This window comes from Pristis pectinata, chromosome 28 (genome assembly GCF_009764475.1).
Source record: "Pristis pectinata isolate sPriPec2 chromosome 28, sPriPec2.1.pri, whole genome shotgun sequence".
Lineage (NCBI taxonomy): Eukaryota > Metazoa > Chordata > Chondrichthyes > Rhinopristiformes > Pristidae > Pristis > Pristis pectinata.
In genome coordinates this window covers 10,183,507-10,207,079 of record NC_067432.1, presented here as the reverse complement: position 1 = coordinate 10,207,079, position 23,573 = coordinate 10,183,507, and the positions used below count along the sequence as shown (strand labels likewise).

At 37.7% G+C, this 23,573-nt stretch overlaps 1 protein-coding gene across 3 annotated transcripts in view; it reads left to right on the top strand.

Moving 5' to 3' along the window:
• The window catches only part of ticrr (TopBP1-interacting, checkpoint, and replication regulator), a 32,016-nt gene extending 9,402 nt beyond the window's left edge, over positions 1-22,614 (top strand). The window contains exons 9-22 of one of the 3 annotated variants that reach the window (XM_052040673.1): positions 1,015-1,115; positions 1,562-1,655; positions 2,658-2,740; positions 4,256-4,492; positions 5,857-5,944; positions 7,121-7,202; positions 9,223-9,360; positions 10,098-10,188; positions 10,364-10,428; positions 11,393-11,533; positions 13,017-13,126; positions 13,582-16,564; positions 18,505-18,627; positions 21,051-22,614. In XM_052040673.1, coding sequence (XP_051896633.1) covers positions 1,015-1,115; positions 1,562-1,655; positions 2,658-2,740; positions 4,256-4,492; positions 5,857-5,944; positions 7,121-7,202; positions 9,223-9,360; positions 10,098-10,188; positions 10,364-10,428; positions 11,393-11,533; positions 13,017-13,126; positions 13,582-16,564; positions 18,505-18,627; positions 21,051-21,184 — 4,470 coding nt within the window. In that variant the 3' untranslated portion in view covers positions 21,185-22,614. The remainder of the gene's footprint in view (positions 1-1,014; positions 1,116-1,561; positions 1,656-2,657; positions 2,741-4,255; positions 4,493-5,856; positions 5,945-7,120; positions 7,203-9,222; positions 9,361-10,097; positions 10,189-10,363; positions 10,429-11,392; positions 11,534-13,016; positions 13,127-13,581; positions 16,565-18,504; positions 18,628-21,050) is intronic. The other 2 variants (XM_052040672.1, XM_052040674.1) reach the window with 2 other exon arrangements.
• Positions 22,615-23,573: the final 959 nt, after the last annotated feature.

Sequence of the window (23,573 nt, the reverse complement as noted above, 5' to 3'; positions counted from 1 at the left end):
GGAAGTTGCAACAAATTAAGGAAGACTACCTTGCAGAGTGGGCATTTTACTAGAAAATGAACTTGTTTATGAATCTGATGTAGCAATTTCGGTAGGAAAAGTGAGGAGGCCATGAACTCTGGGACATTAGTCTTTAAATTGTGTGAAATGGGGGTCACTTAGTGATTTGTGGAATCTTGGGTATGTTTGCACAAATAACTAAAATTAGCAATGTTGTACTTTTTTTTAGAAAGGAAGGCAGTGGGGTTCCTTTCTAGAGGGATAGAAATGAATAGCGCAAGTTAATTGTAATTGTAAACTTAACAGGCATTTGGTTGGTCACCTTTAAGTTCTGCTTCTCATATAGAGAATATGGAAGATGCAAAGGGCACTTATGACACCAGAATTGAAAGATTATCAAGGAAGATTGATAAGACATTGGGCCCTTTAATCTCAAAAGAATAAAATTCTCTGATAGAACTTTTTAAATTTTTGAAAGGATTTTGTAGGCTAGACATGAACAAGAGTTTTCTGCTTGTCCAGGACACCAGCACTATGGTGTATAAATATAAGATGGCTACCGATAAATCAATAGAAAATTTAGCTGAAAGATTTTTAATCCTGAGTAGTTAGAATGTGAGACTTGCTAATGCAAAGAGTAGTTGACACAGAGAACATGTATTTAAGGGGTAGTTGAATAATTGGATGAAGGAAAAAGGAATAGTGACAGTATAGATGTGATTAGATGAAGGATGGTAGAAATCTTGTATAAAACATTAAAACTGTGTTGTCCCAACTGGCTAGTTTCTCTCCTGAATTTGCCATGTAACTATAGATGTAATGAATTTCTCTCTTCAAAGTGCAGTCATTACCAACTCCAATCAGAGTTCCCTCCAAACATTGAATTTTGCTTCACTTTTGAGTTTCAAAATTCAAATCTCTTAATGCCTTTTTTTAAGTTGTAAATGTACGACAATTTCAACACTAATTCTTCTGTAAACTCTTTGCATTTAATAATATTACTACTTTTAAAAGGTCGCGTGCATAAATCTAATCCGGATGCAGTTACTAAAGAGCAGCAAATCCATTCGACAGCAGTATGGAAACCAGGAGAATAAGGAATGTAAAGTCAGAGAGTGAGTAAGATGATTTTTATTTTGAAAATTCCCGACTACTGGCCACTCATAATTTTTTTTTAAAGTAAGGAAATGCATTTTGTCAGATGTAAAGTTTCTAGTGAAATTGTATGGAATTGTTTACAGTACAAAACTGCTCAATCCAGCACTTTAATAATCTGTCTATTTCATTCATACTGTGCCTTGTGTTAATATTGTTTTAAAATACACATTTCAAGCTAGTTTAATACAAGCTGTTTGGAAAGAATTGAGGGAATTCTAACCAACTTCTAACTTGCCTTTGAATCTGATTTGGTATTCTGTTTCTTAACTCTAGATAATGAACTCTTTTTCAACATCTCAAATTTTGTTTGGTGATGAGCATTGGATCGTAAAGAGCAATATAATTTTAACTGTTTTTGTTTTGAAAATTATCCTTTTATAAATGATTTTGGTTCTTTTTGCAGCTGCCAGCTCCAGGTCTTGTTGTGCTTGGAGATGTGTCAGCAGTTTCCATCATTGCAAAGTGACAATGAGCAGTTGGAACAGCTAGTGGAAGAAGTGAGTATAGTGTTAGACCAAGTCTAAGTTTGTATCTGGTGCAAGGGATAGGATAAATGTCACTAGAGTTTAGTATTCTTAATACAGTTTCCTTGTTGAAGCAGCTATTTGTATGAAACCAAAAGGGCAATCACAGTTAAAGTCCTGCTGTAGTCGTTAATGGAAAATCTTTCATTATTTGTCATGAGAAGCGTTAGAAGCAATAGTGCTTTCCCAACAAGCACCATTCATATTCAGTGCAAAATTTCTGTATAGTTTTAAACAAAAAATGAATGTTCAGTTAATGAAAAAGTCATATTTGAAGCATGGAGTACTTGGTTTGGAATGTTTTGATTGTATTACAAACTATCCTAGGGTATCTGGAAGAAAATTGAATTCTTTCAGCTGTGCTGGGCAAAAGTTGATTCACATGAATAATGCCAGGAAGTAAATGCATTGGAAGGAGCAGCCATTGTAGCCATATCCGATGCATGAGCTTTATCCTGTCAGAAGAGAATGTTTTCTGAATTAAACGTAAACAACAACAACTATTGAAATATTGGATGCTGTCAAAAGGAATATAAAAGTTCACATCAAAGCAGTTGTATATTTCAATGTGTGTTCCTGGAGTGGTCTTCTGAATGCCCAATAATAACAGTGAGCAATTCTTGGAGGAGGCAATCTTGCACTGCTTGGATTTAATGCCATGTGAAGGTAGTTAACTGCAGAATCCAGGACAGTTTTAAGAGAGGTTATGTATATACATGAACAAATGCTCAGATGTCTCAACTTTTCATTTATTTTAAATATTGGGAGTATAGAGGTCCTTCAGTATTATTAGTGCACATCTTCCAGTGGTAATGCTGCAGCAACTGATCTTAAACTGCAGTTTAGAAGCATTGTCAGAATGGTCAGGAATTAGATCATTGTTAGAAAGTGATGTATGAGTGACCAGTGATGTATATTGATGACAATATTAGGAAAGACTAATTTTTTTTAAACCAAACTCGTTTTTGATTGCAGATGACAAATCTCCTGCGCATAATATCTTTAACAAAAGACACCACGTTCCTTACAGCGTTTCTGGAGGAAGAGATTTTAAATACGTAAGCTCAAAACAATCAATTACAAATGGCATTATGTTTTTGTCTTATTCAGTTCTCTCCATTTCAATTATACACTTGTACTTTATAGTTCAGGATTAAAGAACAATGATCAGCAAAGGCTGCATCCTCATTCTTGGCACTAGTATTTTATAACTCTTCTACTCCCAAAACCTATATGAGATTTTATAATCTCTGTGGCTCAGAACCTTGTCGTGGGGCCTTTACCCAGAGGGCTGGTAGAAATAGCAAAGTTACTTTCACTAAAAATTTAAGTTTTTAAGTTAATAGTAATTGGTTTGGGCAAGAATATGAGAGTTGGAAATTATAAAATGTTACTGATGCATGAATTAAACGCTTTCTGTTTCCCATCTTGAGAAACATTGTAGCATTAAAAATAAAATAATATTGGTGTCAGACAAAGTGTAAATGGGTGCTTGATAATAGATTTGGTGTGCTTTTCATGTTATATGACTCTTGACTGTATTAAAAGGCAAATGCCCTGTGAAAAGTTCCCCAACTTCGAAGTAACATTTTAAATTATCTGGTATAGTTTCCAAATTTGTTAATTTTGTGTAACATTTAGTTGATTTGTTATTTTCTCCACTGGATCAATAGTGAGTTTTATATTGCAGCATCACATGGCGAAGACATTGATTGTTGGCTGCTTACTCTCTTCACCCTTTGCTTGTTCATTGTATGTAAGAATGTTAACAGCTTAGTAACTGGGCATAATAACTTTACAGATCCAGAAAATTGCTGAGTTTCAATCTCTGAAGTCATTGTTTTCACAAAGTTTGTTAGCCCACTCTGTCAAACTTCAAACCCCAAGCATTGTCCGAGAAATGCTAGATGTAGTGCAGAGAAGACATTCAGTCACATTTTGATTTTTAAATGTACATATTATGGGCATAGCTCTTGTGCAATTTACTGGTGGCAAAAGCTCTTAAGATTTATTTGAATTGTGTGGAATTAACTATATCAGATCTTTCATGGCTTCCCCCCCACCCCACTGATTACTCATTGTGATCAATTCAGCAGCTTGACTTCGACTTCCAGTGTAAGAATGTCAAGCTTCTGTGAGCTGTGGTTCAGTTGGCAGCTTGCTCATCTGAATTTGAGTTTTGAGCACAGAATATCTGCACTGGTGTGCCGGCCTAATACTGAAGGAGAAATGCATTATTGGAGTGCCCTCTTTCTGAAGGTGCATTAAACTAAAATACCTACTGTTCTAAAAGGCATAATTTGGAGCAAAATTATCCTCTGTGCCCAGGTTCATATTTCCCTGAGCCAAACATCAACATAGTATTGGGTCATTGAAATTGCTGTTTATTGGGAGCTTTTGCATGCAAATTGGCTCTCTGATTTCTTGCAATGCAAGAATAACTAAACTTAAAGCTGCTTTATTGGTTGTAAAGTTCTTTTAAATGTTCAGAGGTTGTCAAAAGCAGAATGTAAATGCAAGTTGTTTCTAAAAATGAAATTGATTCAGGTGAATTCAACCATGTTGCATTTCAGATATTTGCTCACGGTGCCAAAAATATTGGGCGAGTTATACTTCGGATTAGGGCAGAACGTCCCAGCACGTCTCGCCTCAGTGCTTCCTGCTGACTTTTTCAGTGACGAATCTATGAGTCAAGAAGCCAAGTCACCTGGTAGCTCCCAACCAGCCTCACTAGCTCCAAATAGCAGCTGTGCAGACTTTGAAGGAGAACAGCTAGGAGAACTGCGTACCAGGTCTTGTAGGAAAAGAAGGTATTGAGGCCCTTAATATTTCCTAGTGTTTGTGTTATCTTCTCACACTTCTATAACTTGGCTTATTTACTGTACTTGTGGGAATGAGTGAAGAGATGTTTCAGCCACTGGTTTATCATTGTATATTCAGTTTTAATTTTTAAACACATTTCTTAAACAGTGACTATCACCAATTATTGCTATGTAACAATAGCCACCTTGCTCTAGTTTACAGCTCACCAAATACAATCTTGTGTTTGGAAGGAGAAAATCTATGACTATACATTCAGATGTCTCTTTTTGCCTTGCCTTTGTCCATCTCTTTGAAACCCTGGTTAATTCCTTTGTTACCACTAGATTTGGTTCTTTCAGTGTATTCTTGGCTAACCTCCCTTGTACAACTCCACATGAATCTGTCTTTCAAAACTTTGAAGCTTGTATTTTACCTTGACGCAAAATAATTTTTATCAGTGACCTCTGCCTGCTGACCGATGTTAACTCTGGATATAAAATCTTTATTCATTTCTTCCAGTCTCACCATAGCATCATGAACTACTTCTCCAACCCTACAAGGCTCTGAGATATGTGCACTCTTCCAACTTTGGCCTCTTGTGCATACCTAGCTTTAGCTCTGGTCCCACTGGCAGCTACGGCTTCAGTTTCTGAATTCCTAGGCTCTGAAACTTGCTCCTTAAACTCTTCTGCACCTCTATTTTCCTCCTTTTTGATGATCCTTAAAACCTAACTCCTTTACCAAGTTTTTGATCATCTACCCTAATGTTACCTATGGGGCTCGATATCAAAGTTTGTTTGATAATGCTTCTTTGAAGTATTTTGGGAGCTTTTACTATAATATGTAAGAGCAAATCCTTTGTAGGCTGAGTGGAAGCAATAAGTTCATGGTATGAATGATGTCTGAGCACAATAGATACAAATATGTAACAGGTTGTCTTTTTCAATGCAGTATGCAAAAGCGAAGCAATTTTTGAATTTCCTAAGGAAATGAAAAACTATAAATGTCCATTCAGGAAAAAGTGCTTTCATGTCCAAAAACCACTTGATTAAAAATATTTGATCTCCAGCTGTTTTGTTCTATATAGAATATTGATACGGAAGACTGGAGCTCTGGCCTTCTTTACTGCTGCTAAATCAGCTATTTGTCCAATGTAAAAGTTTTGTCTGCATACTTCCTTTTCCTGAAGGACTGCTGTTAACTGGGATGACCTGAGTGGAGATGAAGGTTTGCAAGTTAGCAATAATGAATGAGATCATCTTAAATTTAAATCGCCAATGTGGACTAAGGGTATAACATTAGAGTTCTGTACAGTAAATATAATTATTATAAACATTCAAAACAACACACTGTTCAATGCTTTATCTTTTAGGAACTTTCCAATGACTAGACATCGGAGCACGTCAGAGGTGTCCCATAATCTGCGGCAAATCCAAATGCCAAAGAAGTCTGTAAAACAGGTAAACTGTTTGAGAGAAGGAACAATCTGAAAATCTAAAGTTGTAATTTTTAAAGCCTGTTGGAATTTCTGGTTCACGCTGGTGGGATTTTAAGAATGAATGGATTGCAGTTAAGTTTCATAGAATGGTTACAAAGTAAAAGGATGTCATTCAGCCTGTAATGTCTGTGCCACATCTGTGTAGGAGCAATCCAGAGAGTCCCTTTCTCCACCCTCTGTAGCTCTGCAAATTCTTCCCTTTGAAAGCTACAATTGGAATTCTCTCTACTACCATCCCTGGCAATGCTTTTCAAACCCAAATCTTTCATTGCATGGAAATGTTTCTTCCCCCTCAAGTCACTTTTATAGTTCTTCTGCTGATCACTTTCATTCAATGTCCCACGGTTCTTGATCCCTCCACAATGGGAAGTTTCTATTTACTACCTATGCGGTATGGTTTTAAGTGCCTCAATGTGATCCTTTCACAATCTCACTGTTTCTGTATGAATTGTATAATATGGTCCATTAAAGCTACAGGAAATATTTTTAAGAATATGTTTACTTTTCAGGCAGGTTTAGAATACCAGAAATAGAAACAAAAGTGGGCATTTGAATCCTTGTGCCTGCTCTACTATTCAATAAGATCTTGGCTGATCTTGTATGTCGAGGCCATTTTCCTGCACCAACCCTGTATGATTCCCTTAATGTAATAGTATCACCTTCATGCATATGGATACATGGACTTTTCACAACTCTCTTCCAATATCCCTTTTACAATTGTTCCTTTTATTATTATAAGCCTCTGTTTTTACCAAAATGTATCACATCCCACTTCTCTATATTAATTTTACCTAGCTATGATCTGCATGTTTCACTAGAATTCCTACGTCCTTCAGTAGTTGTTAATATCTATCTTACTGTTTTTGGAAATTTACAAACTGATGTTGGGATAGGCACATGTCCTTTGCCGTATCAGCCTCGGGGGAATTATTGCACATGGCCCTTTCTTCCGTTATTTAAGGTTATTTTGTTGATATTGCCTTGATGATACAACTTTACATCTATTCATGTTAGCCCTTTAAAAGGAATAACCTACAAATATTTTACTAAAAAGTACCTTGCAATGTATGTGGCAAGTTGTGATGTTTAAATGTGAATGCAGCTGGAAACTACACAATAAACACTTTTGGATTAATAGCAGGAGAATGTGCAGTCTCATCTGTCCTTGGCTATTGAGCAACCAAAGCTACTACAGTCTTCATCACAAAAGGACGTACAAGGTACAATTTGGTTTTATATATATTGTGCTATCACATTTATGATTTGTTTATCTGATATTGTGCTACTGAATGTTAGGCCTGTGTGATTAGCAGTGGAACAACTACTTCTTGAATAGATGGTAGTTTTGATGTTTTGTTGATGCACATTCTTGGCAGTTACTGCACAGCTTGCCAATCCAAAATGTGTGAGGCAAGTACAATTGGATTTGAATTCAGTGAATTCAAAATTTGCTGAACTGTCTTCCTCCTTTTTTTGTTGTGCAATTCAAGTACTTTTAAAATTGGTGCCTGTCCTTATTTTTCACATTCTGCCAGTGGCATGCTGATTACATTTAATGTGTTCTCATATATAAATGTATCACAGCTTCAGTTCACCACACCTCTTCTGGTTCTAGTTTTGCATTATGGCTCATTCCTTTGCACCATTGCTATTGAATTTCTGTGATTGTGCTTTTGTAGTAACGTTGTGTGAGAAATTTCAGGATTCAGACGAAAGCAATGGTGATGTATTTCCAAATCAGGATGCTCTTGTCCTTAGGAGGGGACAAAGCTTGTCTTTGTTCTAATAACATTGCTCTTGTTTGCTTTATAGAATAGTCAGAAGAAAGAAGAACTGTCTTGCATAAACTTTGTCAGTTGCTACCCTGCACTCCATAGGGTATATATTGCATCAAATGGAGATGCAGGATTGGGGGTATGGGGGAAGGGAAGGAGCGGGATGCTAAATGCAGTTGACTGTAGCACTTGATCTCTTTGGTGCAATATTGATAGCCCACTGATTATTTGTGGTGATGTCTTTCCATTAAGATGTTAAATTGAGATGTCATCTCCCTTCTCGGAATGACATTAAAAATGTGAATTTTCTTTCTCTGGAGAAGAATAAGGGAAATTGAGTATCCTGATAAATCTTTAGGTGTTTATTGACACTAAAGGTCTTTCTTCAGGTCTCATTTGTAAGCAATGTTTAGATCATGCTTTTTTAAATCAGTTCTCCGTGAAGCACACTTCTTAACATTAGAACAACTATAAGTGCAAACTGCTGTGAGAACAAGATTTGACATCCTCTGCATCTTTACTAAGGGGCAAAATATATTAACAAACAAAATATTTTGTTTGCACTTTCTAGTAATAACACCAGTCAACAGCTAATTCAAGATATGTGGTGCATTGTCTTCAAAACATTAAGCAAAATGTCTGGAGTTCAATGTAATTCAACAAATCTTAGTGTATTTCAATTGCCATAAGCAAGTACTCCTGACCATTGCTGACATTTCACTGGAGGGGACCATTAATTGCCACCAACAATGATATTTGCTTCAGTGCTCCTCCTTTGAAACCATTATGAGAAAAATGGTTCAGTCTTTGAACTTTCTTGGTTGTCATTCAGCCAGACTGCTTCAGCAGGAGTTGGGTTTGAATTGAAGGTTAATTGGAACATCCTGCAAAATATGACTTCACAGTAAAATAGTAGTTAGGAGACACATTTTTAAAATGTTGTAAATTTTCCCCTAATAGCATTGGTGTTATACAGTGAGCTTGCGTGTTAGGATTTGTAGTTGAGATGCAGTTGAAGTTGGGAGGAAAATGGAAGTATCCAAGAAAACAGGAAGTTTCATTTGGAGATTAATTTGATCTAAATTAATTTTCTTGGGGTCAGTTTCTGGTCATTGCTAAGTTAGCTAATCTGGGCTTCTGAGCAGGAGGATGTATGTTTTTTTTAAAAAACAGTCATGGCTTATGCTTTTGATTACAATCCAGTAACCCTTGCCAAATTAGTTCAGAATTAAGCTTGTGCAGAAAATCACTATAATGATTTGGTCTGCTAGTTATTGTATTTATGTGACCAGATAAATAAGCACTGTCTGATCTTGGGAAAATGTTATAAGTAAATTCTGTGTTGCTTATTGATTTAGTACCTGGTTTATAAATTTAATTGCATGAATTTCACTGCTAAAATGTTTGTATTTCTCTGGTTACTGACCTCTCAATTGATCTTTCCCTTCTGTTTATTAATCCTCAGAGGTTACAAAAGTGAGAAGAAACCTTTTTAATCGTGAAATGTTGTCGCCAAGGAAAAAATCAAAGATGCTAAGAAGCCAGTCTCTGTCAGTTGATAAGGGAGTGAGGCAACTACACAGTGAAGAAAAGACCACTAAAAGTGAAGATCTAATAACCTGTGGTGTTATGTTTAAATATTGTCTATCCTTTATTACATTTTAGATTAGAATCTGCTGCTATGATTATTTATAATTCCTCCAGCTGGTGATGTTTTACTAAACATTCCCTCTTCAGTTTTGAAAAGATGCTTGTGCAAGTAACACTCCAGCATCCACCCTGCTGTTAGATTTGCAGCACTCAAACCTAGCACGCTTCATGGTTAAGTAGCAAATCACTAGGGTAAAGCTTTGCAAATAAGTGACTTTTGACAACCTGCCGAGACTTAATGGTGAGGTTTATGTTTAAAGCAACTCTGGTTGGACGAATCGGTATAATAACATAGATAATGGGCAACTTGTTTTACTGATCTCTGTCTTGCTCTTCATCATGGTGCTGATTCATATCTGGGGACAGTTACAGATATACCTTTTGGCTCTCACGTTCCCTCTTGCACAGCTTGGGTGCAGACTGGTTCAGCAGATGGCAGGCTGTGTGCCTTTGAATTTCTTGAATCTAGTTCTGTTTAATATATGAATATTTTTCAGTAGGGGTCACAGTATCTTATGAATGGAAGCCCCAAACCACATTCATTTCCCTGTCCCTAAAGCCTAAGTTTTGCCCTATTTCTATGTATCTTACTTAAACTTGTCAAATAATTTATTCTTTACTTTAGTAATGAGTATCAAATCTAGTTAACAAAAGGAGAAAGTAAGTTTAATATGTTTTTGCCTGTCTTAGGTAATCGGAAATTGCTAACCAAGAAAGTGACTGAGACACCACTTCACAAGCAGGTGCCACAGCGGCTTCTGCACAAGCAGATTCAAGGAAGGTGCGTGACCATATGCAGATAAAATACAGTTAACTTTCTATTGTGTCATAAATTAGATGACTAATATCTTCAGACACTGGGAATTAAACTATTTAACAAGGGAATGCTCTTTGATAGATGTTGGTTATCATATGTCTTTTTTTTTTTAAAATATCGTTTCTTTTGTCTTTTACAGGTGTTCAGAGTCCAACTCTGATGTTAGTATTGTAGAAGAATCTCCAGAGAAAGCATTGTCTAACAGTAAGTCTTTGGGTGGTGGATCAGGTACTTCATGAACAGTTCATGCACTTTAGTTCATTGATAATAAATTCCACATATCAAGATATGTCATTAAAGTAAAAATTTCACTAAAGCGACATAACCTTGCAGTGAGATGATTTTCTTTTTAACGGAGTCATGATGTGGATCACATTGGGTGTGAGCGTAGTAGAAGCAGATTCAGTAATAACTTTTGGGAAAGAATTGGCTGACATGTAATGACCATCCCTAATTTGTACCTGAGAAGTTGGAGGTGAGGCACCATCTTGAACACTGCAGGAAGTCCTAATGGTGAAGGTTTTCCCACAGTGTCATTCAGAAGATCCAGGATTTCCAATCAAGGGGCACTTTCAAGTCAAGTCAAGATATGACCTGAAAGAGAACTTGCACATAATGGCTTTTTTTTTTGTACTTTGTCATTAACCTTCCAATTGTTAGAATTCAAAGTTTTGGGAAGTTCTATAGAGGAAACTTTGATTTGCTGCAAAATGGATCTTGCAGATAAAATAATTTGCAGACATGGTATGCTGGTAAAGGTGATGGATAGGATGCCAGATAAGGGGGATACTTTGTCCTAGATAGTATCAAGCCTCAAATATTGAAGCTGCCCTTGTAGATAATCTCAAATTGTCTGGATGAGCTGCATTTATAATAATATGAAATATAGACCAATGAGTTACAAAGCTAGTTAACAAGTACATCATAAAATTAAGATTTGGACTGGACATGTTTCTGAACTAGGTGTTCAGGTACAAATAAACTTTTTGCAGATGATACCAACCTAGAATATTATTTCAACGTTACTCAGTTGTGGAGCAAACAGGAGAAAATTTAAATTCGAGGTGAAGAAATGAAAATAGAGTGATTAAATATTTGAATCCAGTACTTTGCCTGATATTTAGGCTTTGAAAAAGTTTTCCCTTATATAGTTATTCCTTATGTGTAGACTTGTGTCTAAGGAGGAGCCCACGCATCAGAAAGGCATCACTTGCCCGGAGACATTCTAGCACATTCTACTCTGGTTCTCGTCCAATGTCTCGGAGTCTGGAGCGAGTCCAGTCATTGTCACAAAAAGCAAAAGGAGCAGGTAACAAAAATTACAAATTGCTTCTAAGTAACGAACAATTTTTCATACTGCATTAATGTTCTTGCGTAAATTTGAAAAGTGGATGAGTTTTCTACGTCAGCAAGTTTCTGATCCTACCCTCTGTCGCTATTTCTACTGCTCCCCCCTCCATCTGCCCATTGCCCTTCCACAGCTGGATCCACCTATCATTTGCCAGTTCTCCCCCACCCCCTCCCCTCATCTCTTTATATTGGCTATTTCCCCTCTACTCTTTCAGTCCAGATGAAGGGTCTTGACCCGAAACATCAACTGTCTATTTCCCTCTACAGATGCTGCCTGACCTGCTCAGTTCCTCCAACAGTTTGTTTTTTTGCTCCATATTCCAGCATCTGCAGTCTCTTGTGTCTCCAAGTTTCTGATCTGTTGAAGTTATTTTTTGTTAAAGGTGGTCTCCCTTGCATATATTAATTTTAAACAGAGTGATAAGTAGATGTTATTTTTTTGATTGAGCACAGTGCTCCATTAGAAATGGATACAGAAACATTATTAAAAATGGTTAAGAAAACACTTGCTATTTGGTGGTTTGATAGGTAAAGGCATTGTCTTTGTGTGTATTTGCTGTAGTCTTTCTTTATCTCTCCTCTCTTGCTTCATCTTTGCACCCCAGTCTACAATTCTTTGGGCACCAGTCAGTAATTGTCTGGCACAGCTGAGCCTGCTATTCTTTTTGATAATTTTACAAGTAAAGGCTGATTAATCAATTTGTGGGAGGAACCTTATTTTACTATATAGTTCAGGAGTTGGCCAAGATCTCACCAATTAATATTCCTGGCAGTTGAGACCAGTTAACTTGGCATGTACCAGTAATTGAACTCTTAATTTTTATATTTGACAATGATTTTGCCTATCAAGCCACTAAATAGCAAGCGTTTCCTTAACCATTTTTTAATAGTTTCTGTATTCATTTCTAATGGAGCATTGTGTTCAATCACGCTTATTTCTGTATATAGAGACATTTTTTAATTTAAATATATGCTTGAATATGGGAAAGAGTGTGAGCACATGCTATCCTGGGTATATTGATAAAGTTCTTGTCTGGTTAACAACAAGAAGGATTGAGGCTCATTCTAGATTGTTGCTCCAATGAAGTCATTAAAGAGCACTATATAATAACCCATGCCTCTTTCAGATGACCTGTCAAAGGGAGGCTGCACTTGTTTGTTCAGCAGTTCAGCTGGATGACCAAAAAATGCCATTCAATCATCCAAAGAACGTACATGGATCTTTGAAACAGGATCTTTAAAATACATCTTGATGATTAATCATTTTGTGGGACTGTACTGTGAAATATGGCACTTTTGTCTACAAATCAAGGTTATTTGCACCGTAAAATACAAAACAAAACTAACTGATATTTAAGGCAAGATGTTGGAAGCTCGATAGAAGAAGGTATACTCTAGGGATACAATGTTTCTACAGCACTTAATTGATCTTTTCTCTTTAGGCAACCAAGCCATCCAGTCTCCAAATCGTTTTCTCTTCGGTGCTGTATTTGGACTTGAGAGTCCTAAGAACAAGAGGATTCGTTCACCTTCTGAGGGATTATTAGTTAAGGTATGATTGAACTTGCAAATTTAATTCAAGAATGGGAAATAAAATTATATACGCTATTGACTTTTGTTCTGTTTTTCCCACTCAAATTTCTTGTACTTTTTTTACTAACTGAAATTTTTAAAAACAATGCTAAATATTGGATTAGGAGTATTATGTTTCAATTTTTGTGGGCAAATGCAAAAACCAAAAGGTGCAAATGCTGTCAACTTGGTAGTTAATTTGGGAGGAGTTCCTGTCCTCAGTATTAACATTTAAACTGAGGTGTCATTTAAAAATTAACTGCCAAATCTTGAAGTAAATGTTACATTCCAGCTTTTGCACTAATTATAGTTGACTGAATGTCTAGAATAAACTTCTAGGATGTTTGCTTAATTTTTACATTGTTAGAAATCGGGATGTTAATTTAAAACCTTTTTAAAATTTAGTTGTAATAATTTTTTTGTTTAATCTCTCAGGGTCCAAAGTCTTGTCCCCAGCAAACGTTGAACTCTCCTGACAAGACCAGAGCTGCCCAAAGATCCCGGCCAACACACCATTATTTAACACCAAGGAAGAAAGTAAAGAATGCCAAAATCCCATCCAAGAACCTAAATTTTGCCAAAAATTTCTTAAATAAAGGATCTTCACCCCGGAAAATAGCAACAGATTCACAATTTCAGTCACCAAGGCGAAGTGAACGTTTGATTAAAGCAACAATTGAAGAAGGTAATTCACCATGGAAAATGGAAGGCCAATCTCTATTTAAATCTCCTTCCACTGTTAGTGTACAGCTGAAGCTGACGTCTCCTTACAAAGACCATTCACCAGCCAAACAATCTTCCAGGCAGAGTGAGTGTTTAGCATCTCCTTGTACAAACCTCTCAACTGTAGAATTTGGTTCCCAAGTGAAAGCACCAGTCAAAGATGTATCTGTGTTGAGTAGTTCAGAAATAGAATCAAAAAGACCATCTCCATCCTGTTTGATTGATACCTTGTCAAAAGATAAACCATCGAAGCTCTGTACATCAGGAAAACTAAAATTAAGGAAGTCAAAATCTGATGAATTATTGATCTCTTGCACACCAGCGAAATCTTTTGTTTCTCCCCAAAAATTGTGGATATCAGAATCCTCAAAGACAACTGGTGGAAGAGGCCTTGATTTGAGCTCACCAGATAAAAGCAATTGTTCGCAATCAATTCCAAGCACCCCTTCTACATCAAGGAATATTAGTAAAGCCAGTCCTCAAACACCACTTAAAACTCCAGTCATGACCAGATCAATGTGGAGTCTGCGTACACCAACCAGGTTTAATGAGAGTCCAGGAAAAACAAGAGTGGGCTATCATGCTACTCCTTCAAAATCTCAGTTGAAGACACCATCTAAATCTGTAACACCACCTAAAAGCCCAGCGAAGACACGGTCAATGTTTAACAGAACGCCGGCAAAATCTCAGTCAAAGCCACCACCAAAATACTCTACAAGGTCACCTAAAAGCCCTATAAAGACACAGTCAGTTTTTAACGTAACACCATTGAAAACTGAGGTGACAGAGCTTTCTAAATGCAGTGCAACATCTCCATACCTCAAATCCTCAAGGTCAAGAGCAAGGGCTGGGCTTAACGCTGTATTCTCAAAAGTTGATCAGAAAAAACCATCAAATTGTAACTCTACACCAGATAAAAGCCCAGTTGGGACTTTGTCACCTTCTACATCAAATTCAACATCTCCATATCTCAAAGATACAATGAGGGTAAGGCTTGGGTTTAACATTACAGAATCTAAGCATGATGTACATGATTTATCTGAAGCTCAGGCAATATTGGATACATCAATTAAATTAGTTTCTGAAGCTGAAGCAATTACAGTACCACTGAAAATTCCACCAGAACCTGCCACTTCAGTGCCCAGATTAAACCAAGTTTTTAAAACCCCAGAAAAAAATATGAGCACAATTTATAATGCATGGAATAAGTCCCCAAAGAACGTCAAGGTATTTGGGAAATCAAAGGCCAGTATGTATGAGTGTATGCAACAAGAAAACATTGGGATTCCTAACACAACTGAAAGCTGTGTTACCAACCAGACAGCTTCTGGCAGTTGGTTAAAAGTAACTTGTGACAACTCACATAATCTTAGAGCAGACTGTTTTAATGCTGTTGGAGCTTTGGATTCATCACATTCTGTCTCATGCCTTTCTCAAAGCACAGCCTCTGAACTTGTTTTAATATTGGAGAAACCAGATTCATCTCCTTTGGCTAGTAGAATTGATTCTAGTGCAACTGGCTTGCAGACAAAAGAAAATAGTGATATATCACAAGATTGTCTTTCACCAAAGGAAGGCTCTGGCTTAAGAATGAAATTTGCTGTGCAGAGAAACGTTTCTAATTCCAGTGTTAATTTTGTGGCTCCTACTAAATCATCCCTGCTTCAAAAGGAATCCACGTCATATGAGTTCCGCTGGACTCCAGATAGGAGACAGAGACTTGCAGCAGCACAGCAGCAGCAGATGCTTGAAGTTCCAAGGGAAACATCAACTCCAAATGTTTGCAATTGGCCCTCAATGCCAACCTATGAGGTTGAGCTGGAAATGCAAGATTCTGGGCTTCCCAAACTCCGATTCAAGCGGACCAATTCCAGTGCAGGGGTTAGTCCAAAGCTGAAGAAATCTGTCAGTGAAAGCAATAATAGTCCTCTCTCGGGTTACTTAAAGAGAAGTGGGTGCGAAAGTCCATTAGGTGAGGCGCAGGCACAATTTTGCATTAAACATTCGGGAAGAACCGAAGCAGGTCATATATCCCCATCATTTTGTTTCCATACGTCTCTCAGCACTCCAGCAAAGGCTACACCTAGAAAAGGGGGTGTGCAGACTTATATCTGCCAATCCTATACGCCAAACCAGTGCTCCTCTAACACATCCTCTCCATCACAAACAGATTTGGGAGCCGTGCCCTGGACTCCTTCACCCACACACAAGCTTCGGCCCTCCCAAACACCAGATGCCATTAAAAACTGGCCAAGAAAGAAGAAAGCAGCCACCACTCCACTCAGTAGGAAGAGTCAGAAGGTGGGCGAACCTATAGTCATGCAAAAAGATGGCAACATTCCTACAGAACACTATAGCAGCAAAACTCTGCCTTTAGAAGAGCTGAGTATGGAAGGAGTGAGCAGGTTACAAGATCAATCCCCTAATGTGGAATGGGACCAAAGATTTCCAGATAGTCCAGTGACAACGTTTGCCCTTCATTCTAGAAAACGTGGGAGTAGTTTTATCTCTCCTGTGGCAACAGAAGGAAGAGAAGTTAAAAAGCGCAAGGAGACAAATTTTACTGGAACTTCTTCAGAATCTGGATTTACATCAGTAGAGCTGCAAAAGAGACAGTCTTCTCCCAGCTCTTCTGCTCCTATTCATGAAACTATATTGCACTGTTCAGTTGACGATGATGTCTTCAATAGTCCAGGTGATTTTCCAAATACCTTGCTTTTCCCAAAATTATGATTGCAGCCTGTTTTTGTTCCTGCACTAGAAAAGAAAAGTACTGCAGTTGTTGGAAATTTGAATTAAAATGTATGGTAAGAGAACAGCTGAATGTTTCCAGCATTTTCTGGTTTTGTTCTTAAACTACTGTCTCTGTGGGAGGGGATGTTTGTGAAAAAGTGGATGAAGGTACAACTACAACCCTGAAACAAGTAACTCAATTTGTCATTTCAGTACTATGAATTTGTCTGTTAGAGATGACCACATTTATATATTTTTTGTTAAGAAAGTAGGCTGCAACTTCAGCTGCAGCATTCTTTAACTGAAAATCAAATGGGGATGTCACAGTATAATGACATGGTGACAGGGAAATCTGGCTGTAGCACCCATTGATTAAGTGCTACAGATTTGAATTTGCTGTGCAATCCACTTATGTAGATTTATTGCATCCTTAAGAGTGAGGGCACTTGCGAGAGCTTGTCTGATGTATGCAGATTAAATGAACCCTTGTGCAATGCCAATTTCACTCTAGCACTGCCATTCATTCCCTCCACCTCGCACTTATTGGTGTTATCGGTCACCTGCATTTGTTGGTTTGTAGGAATGTTGCTTGTTTGTACTAATTTGTTTACAGACCTCTTCAGGTTTTAAAATGTCCTGGCAGTTGTGGAAGAACTAAGATTTGTCTTGGTTTCATTCAACCACCTAATCCTGGACTGGGGGTTTTGGTGACCATTCACTTCCAGCATAAAAGGAAAGAGTTGAAGATCTGCATTACAGGGCAGCATATTAGAAAAACAGACATTGTTGGAAACACTCAGCAGGTCAAGAGAAACAGTTGCTGTTTCAGGTCAAAGACCCTTTGTCAGGAAAGGGAAATTAGTTAGTTTTCAGTACCAAAGAAGGTGGGGGGGGGGGGGTGGTTGGGGGGAGGGCAAAGGCAATATCTCTGATAGGGTGAGACCAAATGAGCAAATGTGCCACTTAGAGTTGGATTGTGCTCTTTGTTTGTGTTTATATATTCCTAACAGCAAGGCTGCAGGACATGCCCGGCAGGCCAGGCTTGTACCAAGACAGGAAAAACAGCCAAAATTACAGATGGGATTAGTTATCTAAAGTTGGAGCATTTGATATTGGGTCTGGAAGGCTGCTACATGACCAAACGGAAGATGAAATATTGATCCTCAAGCTTGCATTGGGCCTTGTAACAGTGCTGGAGGCCACAGACAAACAGATCAGTGTGTGAGAAAGATGGAAAATTAAAATAAAAGACAACAGGGGAGCTCAAGGTCACCCCTGCGGACTGAGTGTAGGTGATTCACGATGTGAACACCCAATCTTTGGCTTCTCCATTGCAGAGGAGACCATATTGTGCACTAGATTGAGCAAAGAGCAAGTGGCTCACTACTTCACTTGGAAAGCCGAATTGGGCCCTGGATGGTTTGAGAGAGGAGTTGAAAGGTTGCACTGGTTGAAGCTTGCTACATTGTTTAGATTACAAACATTTTGGATTCCGAATTATATGTCCACATGTACGAGCCTACTTTTTCTAATTTACCACGATAGAAAGACAGTTCATTCCTACTTATCCAATGTCTTTGTGAACAAAAGGAATAGGAGAGAAATTCTTGAGGGATTGTACTATTAGCAGTTTGATGGGAATGGGAAATGTAGGTGCTTGTATGGAAAATGAAAAAGGACCATCAAATGAAGCTACTCGAGGAGCATGGAGCCAGGAAAGCACAAAATTGCAGGAGAGTGCTAGATAAGTAATGAGAAATAAACCTCGACTGAAAAAAGCAACGTGGGAATGAACACATTGTTCAGATTCTAAATCGAATGGTCATAAGCAATTAAGTGATAAAGCAGAGAATTGCAACGAATGCCTTCTTTCTATTAATTTTTTTTGTTTGTGTTCTGTAGTTGAAACATCACCAAGTTACAAAGTTAAATCAGGTCTGTCTGCCAGTGGCCTGCTGACACTCACTCAGTCACCATTGTTGTATACTGGGAGAACACCAGCGAAAAAAAGAACTGGTATCAAAGGTGAATGTGAAAGGAATTTTGGATTTTGTTATGTATGCGTGTATGGGTTTAAGTTGAACTGAAGCAAGGAAGAGAAGTTTCATTCGGAAGGATGAAATCCCTTATTTGCTATTTATCACCTTTCATGCTGCCAATCTTGTGTACCCATGATGTAAGGTGTGTCAAACAGCTCTCTGGGGTAGAGAATTACAGTAATTTACAACCTCTGAAAGAAGTTCTTCCTCGTCTATCATAAATATCCCCTTATTCTGAAACTATATGCCCCTTGGCTTCCCCTAGGAGAGGAAGCAACATTCCTTCAGCAGCTACTCATCAAGCCCCTGAACAATCTCTCCTTTTAAATTCCAATGACTATAGGCTCAACCTTTTCTCATAAGACAACCCCTTCATCCCAGGAATCCACCTTGTGAATCTTGTACTCTCATTTGGAAAAGCACACTTGTTAGGGATGGCTTTGTAGTGGGGGAGATCACATCTTACAAACTTGATTGAGTTTTTTGAGTAGGTGATGAAGATGATTTATGAGGGGAGGGCAGTGGTTGTTGAATACATGGACTTGAGTAAAGCTTTTGACAAGGTCCCTCATGATAGGCTAATCGAGATGATTAATGAACATGAGATCCATGGAGACTTGGTAGATTGAATTCAAAATTGGCTTTGCCATAGAAGACAGGGTAGTGGCTGAGGGGTGTTATTCTGACTGGAGATCTGTGATCAGGAGTGTTCTACAAGGATCAGTGCTGGGACCTCTTGTTTGTGATTATGTTTACGTAAATGATTTGGAAGAAAATGTAGGTGGGCTGATTAGTAAGTTTGCAGAGTTGTGGATTGTGAAGAAGGTTGTCAAAAGGATTCAGCAGGATATAGACCAATTGGAAATATGGCCAGAGAAATGACAGATGGAATTTAATCCGCACAAGTGTGTGGTGTTGCACTTTGGGAGGTCAAGTGTAAGAGGAAAGCATACAGTAAATGGCAGGATCCTTAGGAGCACTGATGTAGAGAGGGATCTTGGGGTGCAAGTCCATTGTTCCCTGAAAGTGGCAACACCTGTAGTTTGGTTGGTAAAGAAGGTGTACACAGCATACCTGCCTTCATCAGTTGGGGGTGATGAGTATAAAAGTTGGAAGTCATGTTGCAGCTGTATAAAACTGGTTAGGCCACATTTGGTGGATTGTGCCTTTGGAGGGGGTGCAGGAGAGGTCACCAGGATGTGGCCTGGATTGGAGAGTACTCACTATAAGGAGAGGTTGGACAAATTTGGATTGTTTTCTCTGGAGTGTCAGAGGCTAAGAGGTAACCTGATAGAAGTATGTAAAATTATGAGAGGCATAGATAGGGTAGATGATCTTTTACCCCAGCATGAAAATATCAAGTACTAGAGGGCATAGCTTTAAGGTGAGAGGAGAGAAAGTTTAGAGGAGATTTACAAGCCAAGTTTTTTTTTAACACAAGAGGTAGGTGCCTGGAACACGCTGCCAGGGGAAGTGGTGGAAGCAGGTATGATAGCAACGTTTAAGAGGCATTTAGATGTACACATGAACAAGCTGGGAGTAGAGGGATATAGATCATGTGCAGGCAGATGTGTCATTTAAATTGGCATCATGTTTGGCACAAACATCAAGAGCCAAGTGGATTGTTCTATGTTCTCTTCACTGCCTATAATGTCCTCCTTTAAAGAGACGGAAATTATATTTAGTACTCCAGGTGTGATCTCACCAATGTCCTGTACGGTTGGTTGGGTTAGGACTTCCCTATTTTGTACTTCATTCCTTTGCCATGAAGGGCATTGTTCCATGTGCCTTATTAATTAATTGTTCTTTGTGCATATTAGTTATATTTCATGTTGGAGGGGCTTCAAATCCTTGGTACAAATCTTCTGTAGTTTGTCTCCATTTTAACAATATTCTGCTCTTCTATTCAACCAATCAAAATAGATAGTTTTGCATTTCTTTACATTATGCTCGAGGTGAGAAATGTTTCCTTAACCTATCTCCCTTAACAGACTGTTTCCTCCTTGCTACTTAAATTTCCTTTTGCTCTTGGGGTACTTGCCCTCTTTCCCATTTGTGGCTTAAATGTCTCCTTCTTGAAGATATTTAATTACTAATGTACAATTTGGGCAGTCCTATCAGATTTCTGGTCCCTTGTCCAAATGGCATTGACTATAAAACCAAAATTAACTTTAAACTAAAAGGCATCACAAAGCAACTTCTTTCCTGCCCTCAGCTGATGTCTGTATGTGCTTTTGAATGGAAGATGGATAGTTTCCATATGTCTACCCATTTTTTCTGGAATGAATTTTGAATACTTAGCAATGACAAGGAACTAAACCTGGGATTTTGGAACATTTCACTTCTACATTGCAGAACATATTTAGAATTATGAAGTTAATATTCTTTACTTTGTTGAATTGTTCACAGATATTGTACCAATAGACAGCTCCCCTTCCAAGAGATTGGCTGGTGACATTGAACAAGACTATTCTCCTTTCGCCAAAATGCCAGTTCGCCGCTGCATTACAAAGACCTACTCCAGAAAAAAACTTGCTAATTAACTAGAACCACCTTAATCTTGGTGATAATACCTGGTAGTTTTGTTTCAGTTTCTTTTCTCTGGGGAAACATTGTATAGGACTATGGATATCTTGAATGTTGGAATTGCTTTGTAGTGGTAACAGTGGATGTGATAAAGCACTTCAAATGGAATGAACTTGGAGTTAAGCTCCAATACTACATTGCCACTAGGTTTGAGTAAACTTGCATTCATGTAATAAGGCTGACTGAACCATTCAAACTGGACATTGTCTTCAAAGGAGAAAAAATTAAGTTATTTTTTAAAATATGCATTGTATTTGAAAGATTTTCCCCACCCCTTAAGTGTCAGTGCAGACTTGGGCTAAAACCATTTGGATTAAATGAAGGTAAAGTTTGAATGCCCACAATGGGTCACTTGCTAGGTCTTTTTCACAAGACTAGACTAAATGGAAAAGGATTAGTTCTTGCTGTTAATGTAATTTTACACATTGAAAATGGTTGGCTCAATTCTTTTAGATGTTTGAATAGAATGGACCTGTGTAATTGCTGATAAGAGGTATAATATAAAGAAAGAAATAAAGTGGACTGAGTGGTCATCTCCACCAACCTATGATTAAAATCATTACAAATTACATTATTTTAAACAAAGTTAAAAGTTTCGAGTAATATAGCCTATTTTAACATTCTTTTGATTTTATCTTTAATTGCAATTGGGATGTACATGAAAATTTTAAAAGAAGCTATCTTGAATTCCCACTGACTTTAAGACTGTTAACCCAGTGCTGTGAGAAGAAAGGTTTTTGAATCACATGCCTCTGCTCCTCGCACTGTACTGAATGGTCAGAGCAAACCTGCAATTTTAGAACCTTTCCAGTCCTGGGCTTCTCCCAGTGTGGTTCAGTCCTCCATTACCTGTCTAAAAAAAGTTCAATTGCGCCCTGGTTTTAAAATTGGAACTCCTAATGTGCTACCAAAACTTTTTATTGGAGAGCACCCAAGTTATATTTTGTACTATTAAAGTTAAATACAATTTTATCTTTTCAGATGTTGTCATATATTAATTTGAAATGAATTTTTACAGAAAGTCACAGAATTTTTTCAGGTCTTTGGATTTCTTTTAAATTATCTCATTGATAATTCTTAAATTTCGATAAAAGAGAAAATGAACTAGACACATTTATGCTGAATGTAGATGTGGGTTATGCATAAGATTTCTATTTGTGTACGAACTAATTTTGTGGGGGGGGTGGGAGTGTAAATACTGTAAAGTGGTCTTAAATGAAAGCTATTATAAGTATTTTGTACAGTTAGTGATAAACTCATTGTTTATTTTACGATGTGGAAATTGTATTATAAGTGCATGCAGCTTGTACATGCTACTGCATAGACACCATCATGTTGAAGGTGCATTAAAGACAAATGAACCTTGCTTTTCAAGTGTTCATCCACCAGATTTGTTTTCAATGTTTTGCTTTTGCTTTGATGGGTGGCATTTGAAGTTCCTCCATCCATACTAAAGAGGCTTAGAAATGTAAGTTTATTACTGGAATCACAAATCTGTAATGCAGGACTGTTTGATGCCTGTTATCTTTCTGAAACAAAACTATTTATGTAAGTCCCCCCCCCCCCCCCCCCCCCCTTGCCTTCTTTTCATCCTTCCCTTTTTAAAAGATATTGTGGACTCTGCATCCATCTGGAAGTGTTTCCATGTTGTAATGGTTTCCTTGTAATTTTTATCTTCTCTCTTTGTTGTTTTGATGATCATCTTCAATCTGTGCCTTGCTAAAATCCCATATTGAGTTCAGATTGAAGGCAGTGGTTAACCTCCTGCTTTAGTGCAATGTCATAAAGATCATGAAATTTGGAAAATATACCTGCTGTTCTGTACACAACACAATCCTGCAGGAAATACATTATCAAATGTGTGGCTAGTAATTATTTGGTGGTCTCACTTGAAGCAACATTCCTTACGGCTTGAGAGGAAAAATGCAATAATTCTAGCACGTTATACATTCCTTGAAGAAATCTAAAAGTGTTCCATGCAATCTCCACAAAAATATAGAGGGGATTACAGTTTAATTGAATAATTGAGATTAGCACAATGAACCCACTACTGACATTTGTGTAACCATTGTGTGCAGTTTTATTCGCTTGTTGAAACCTATATGACCAAGCCTGAGGTTAGGGATAGTCCATATACAACAAAACAAAAGCATTTAGTTCTGATCCTAAACCATCATTTTCTGAGCCCCCTTAATTGTTTCCAGACCAGTCCAGACCTTTGCAGGCACCCAACACTTGTCCATGAAATAACCCATTCTGCAGTTGTGTTGCAAACTGCATGGTACTTATGGGCAAGTACTTGCTAATCAAGCTCAATTGTGGTCAAGTAAAACTTGGTTATCAAGA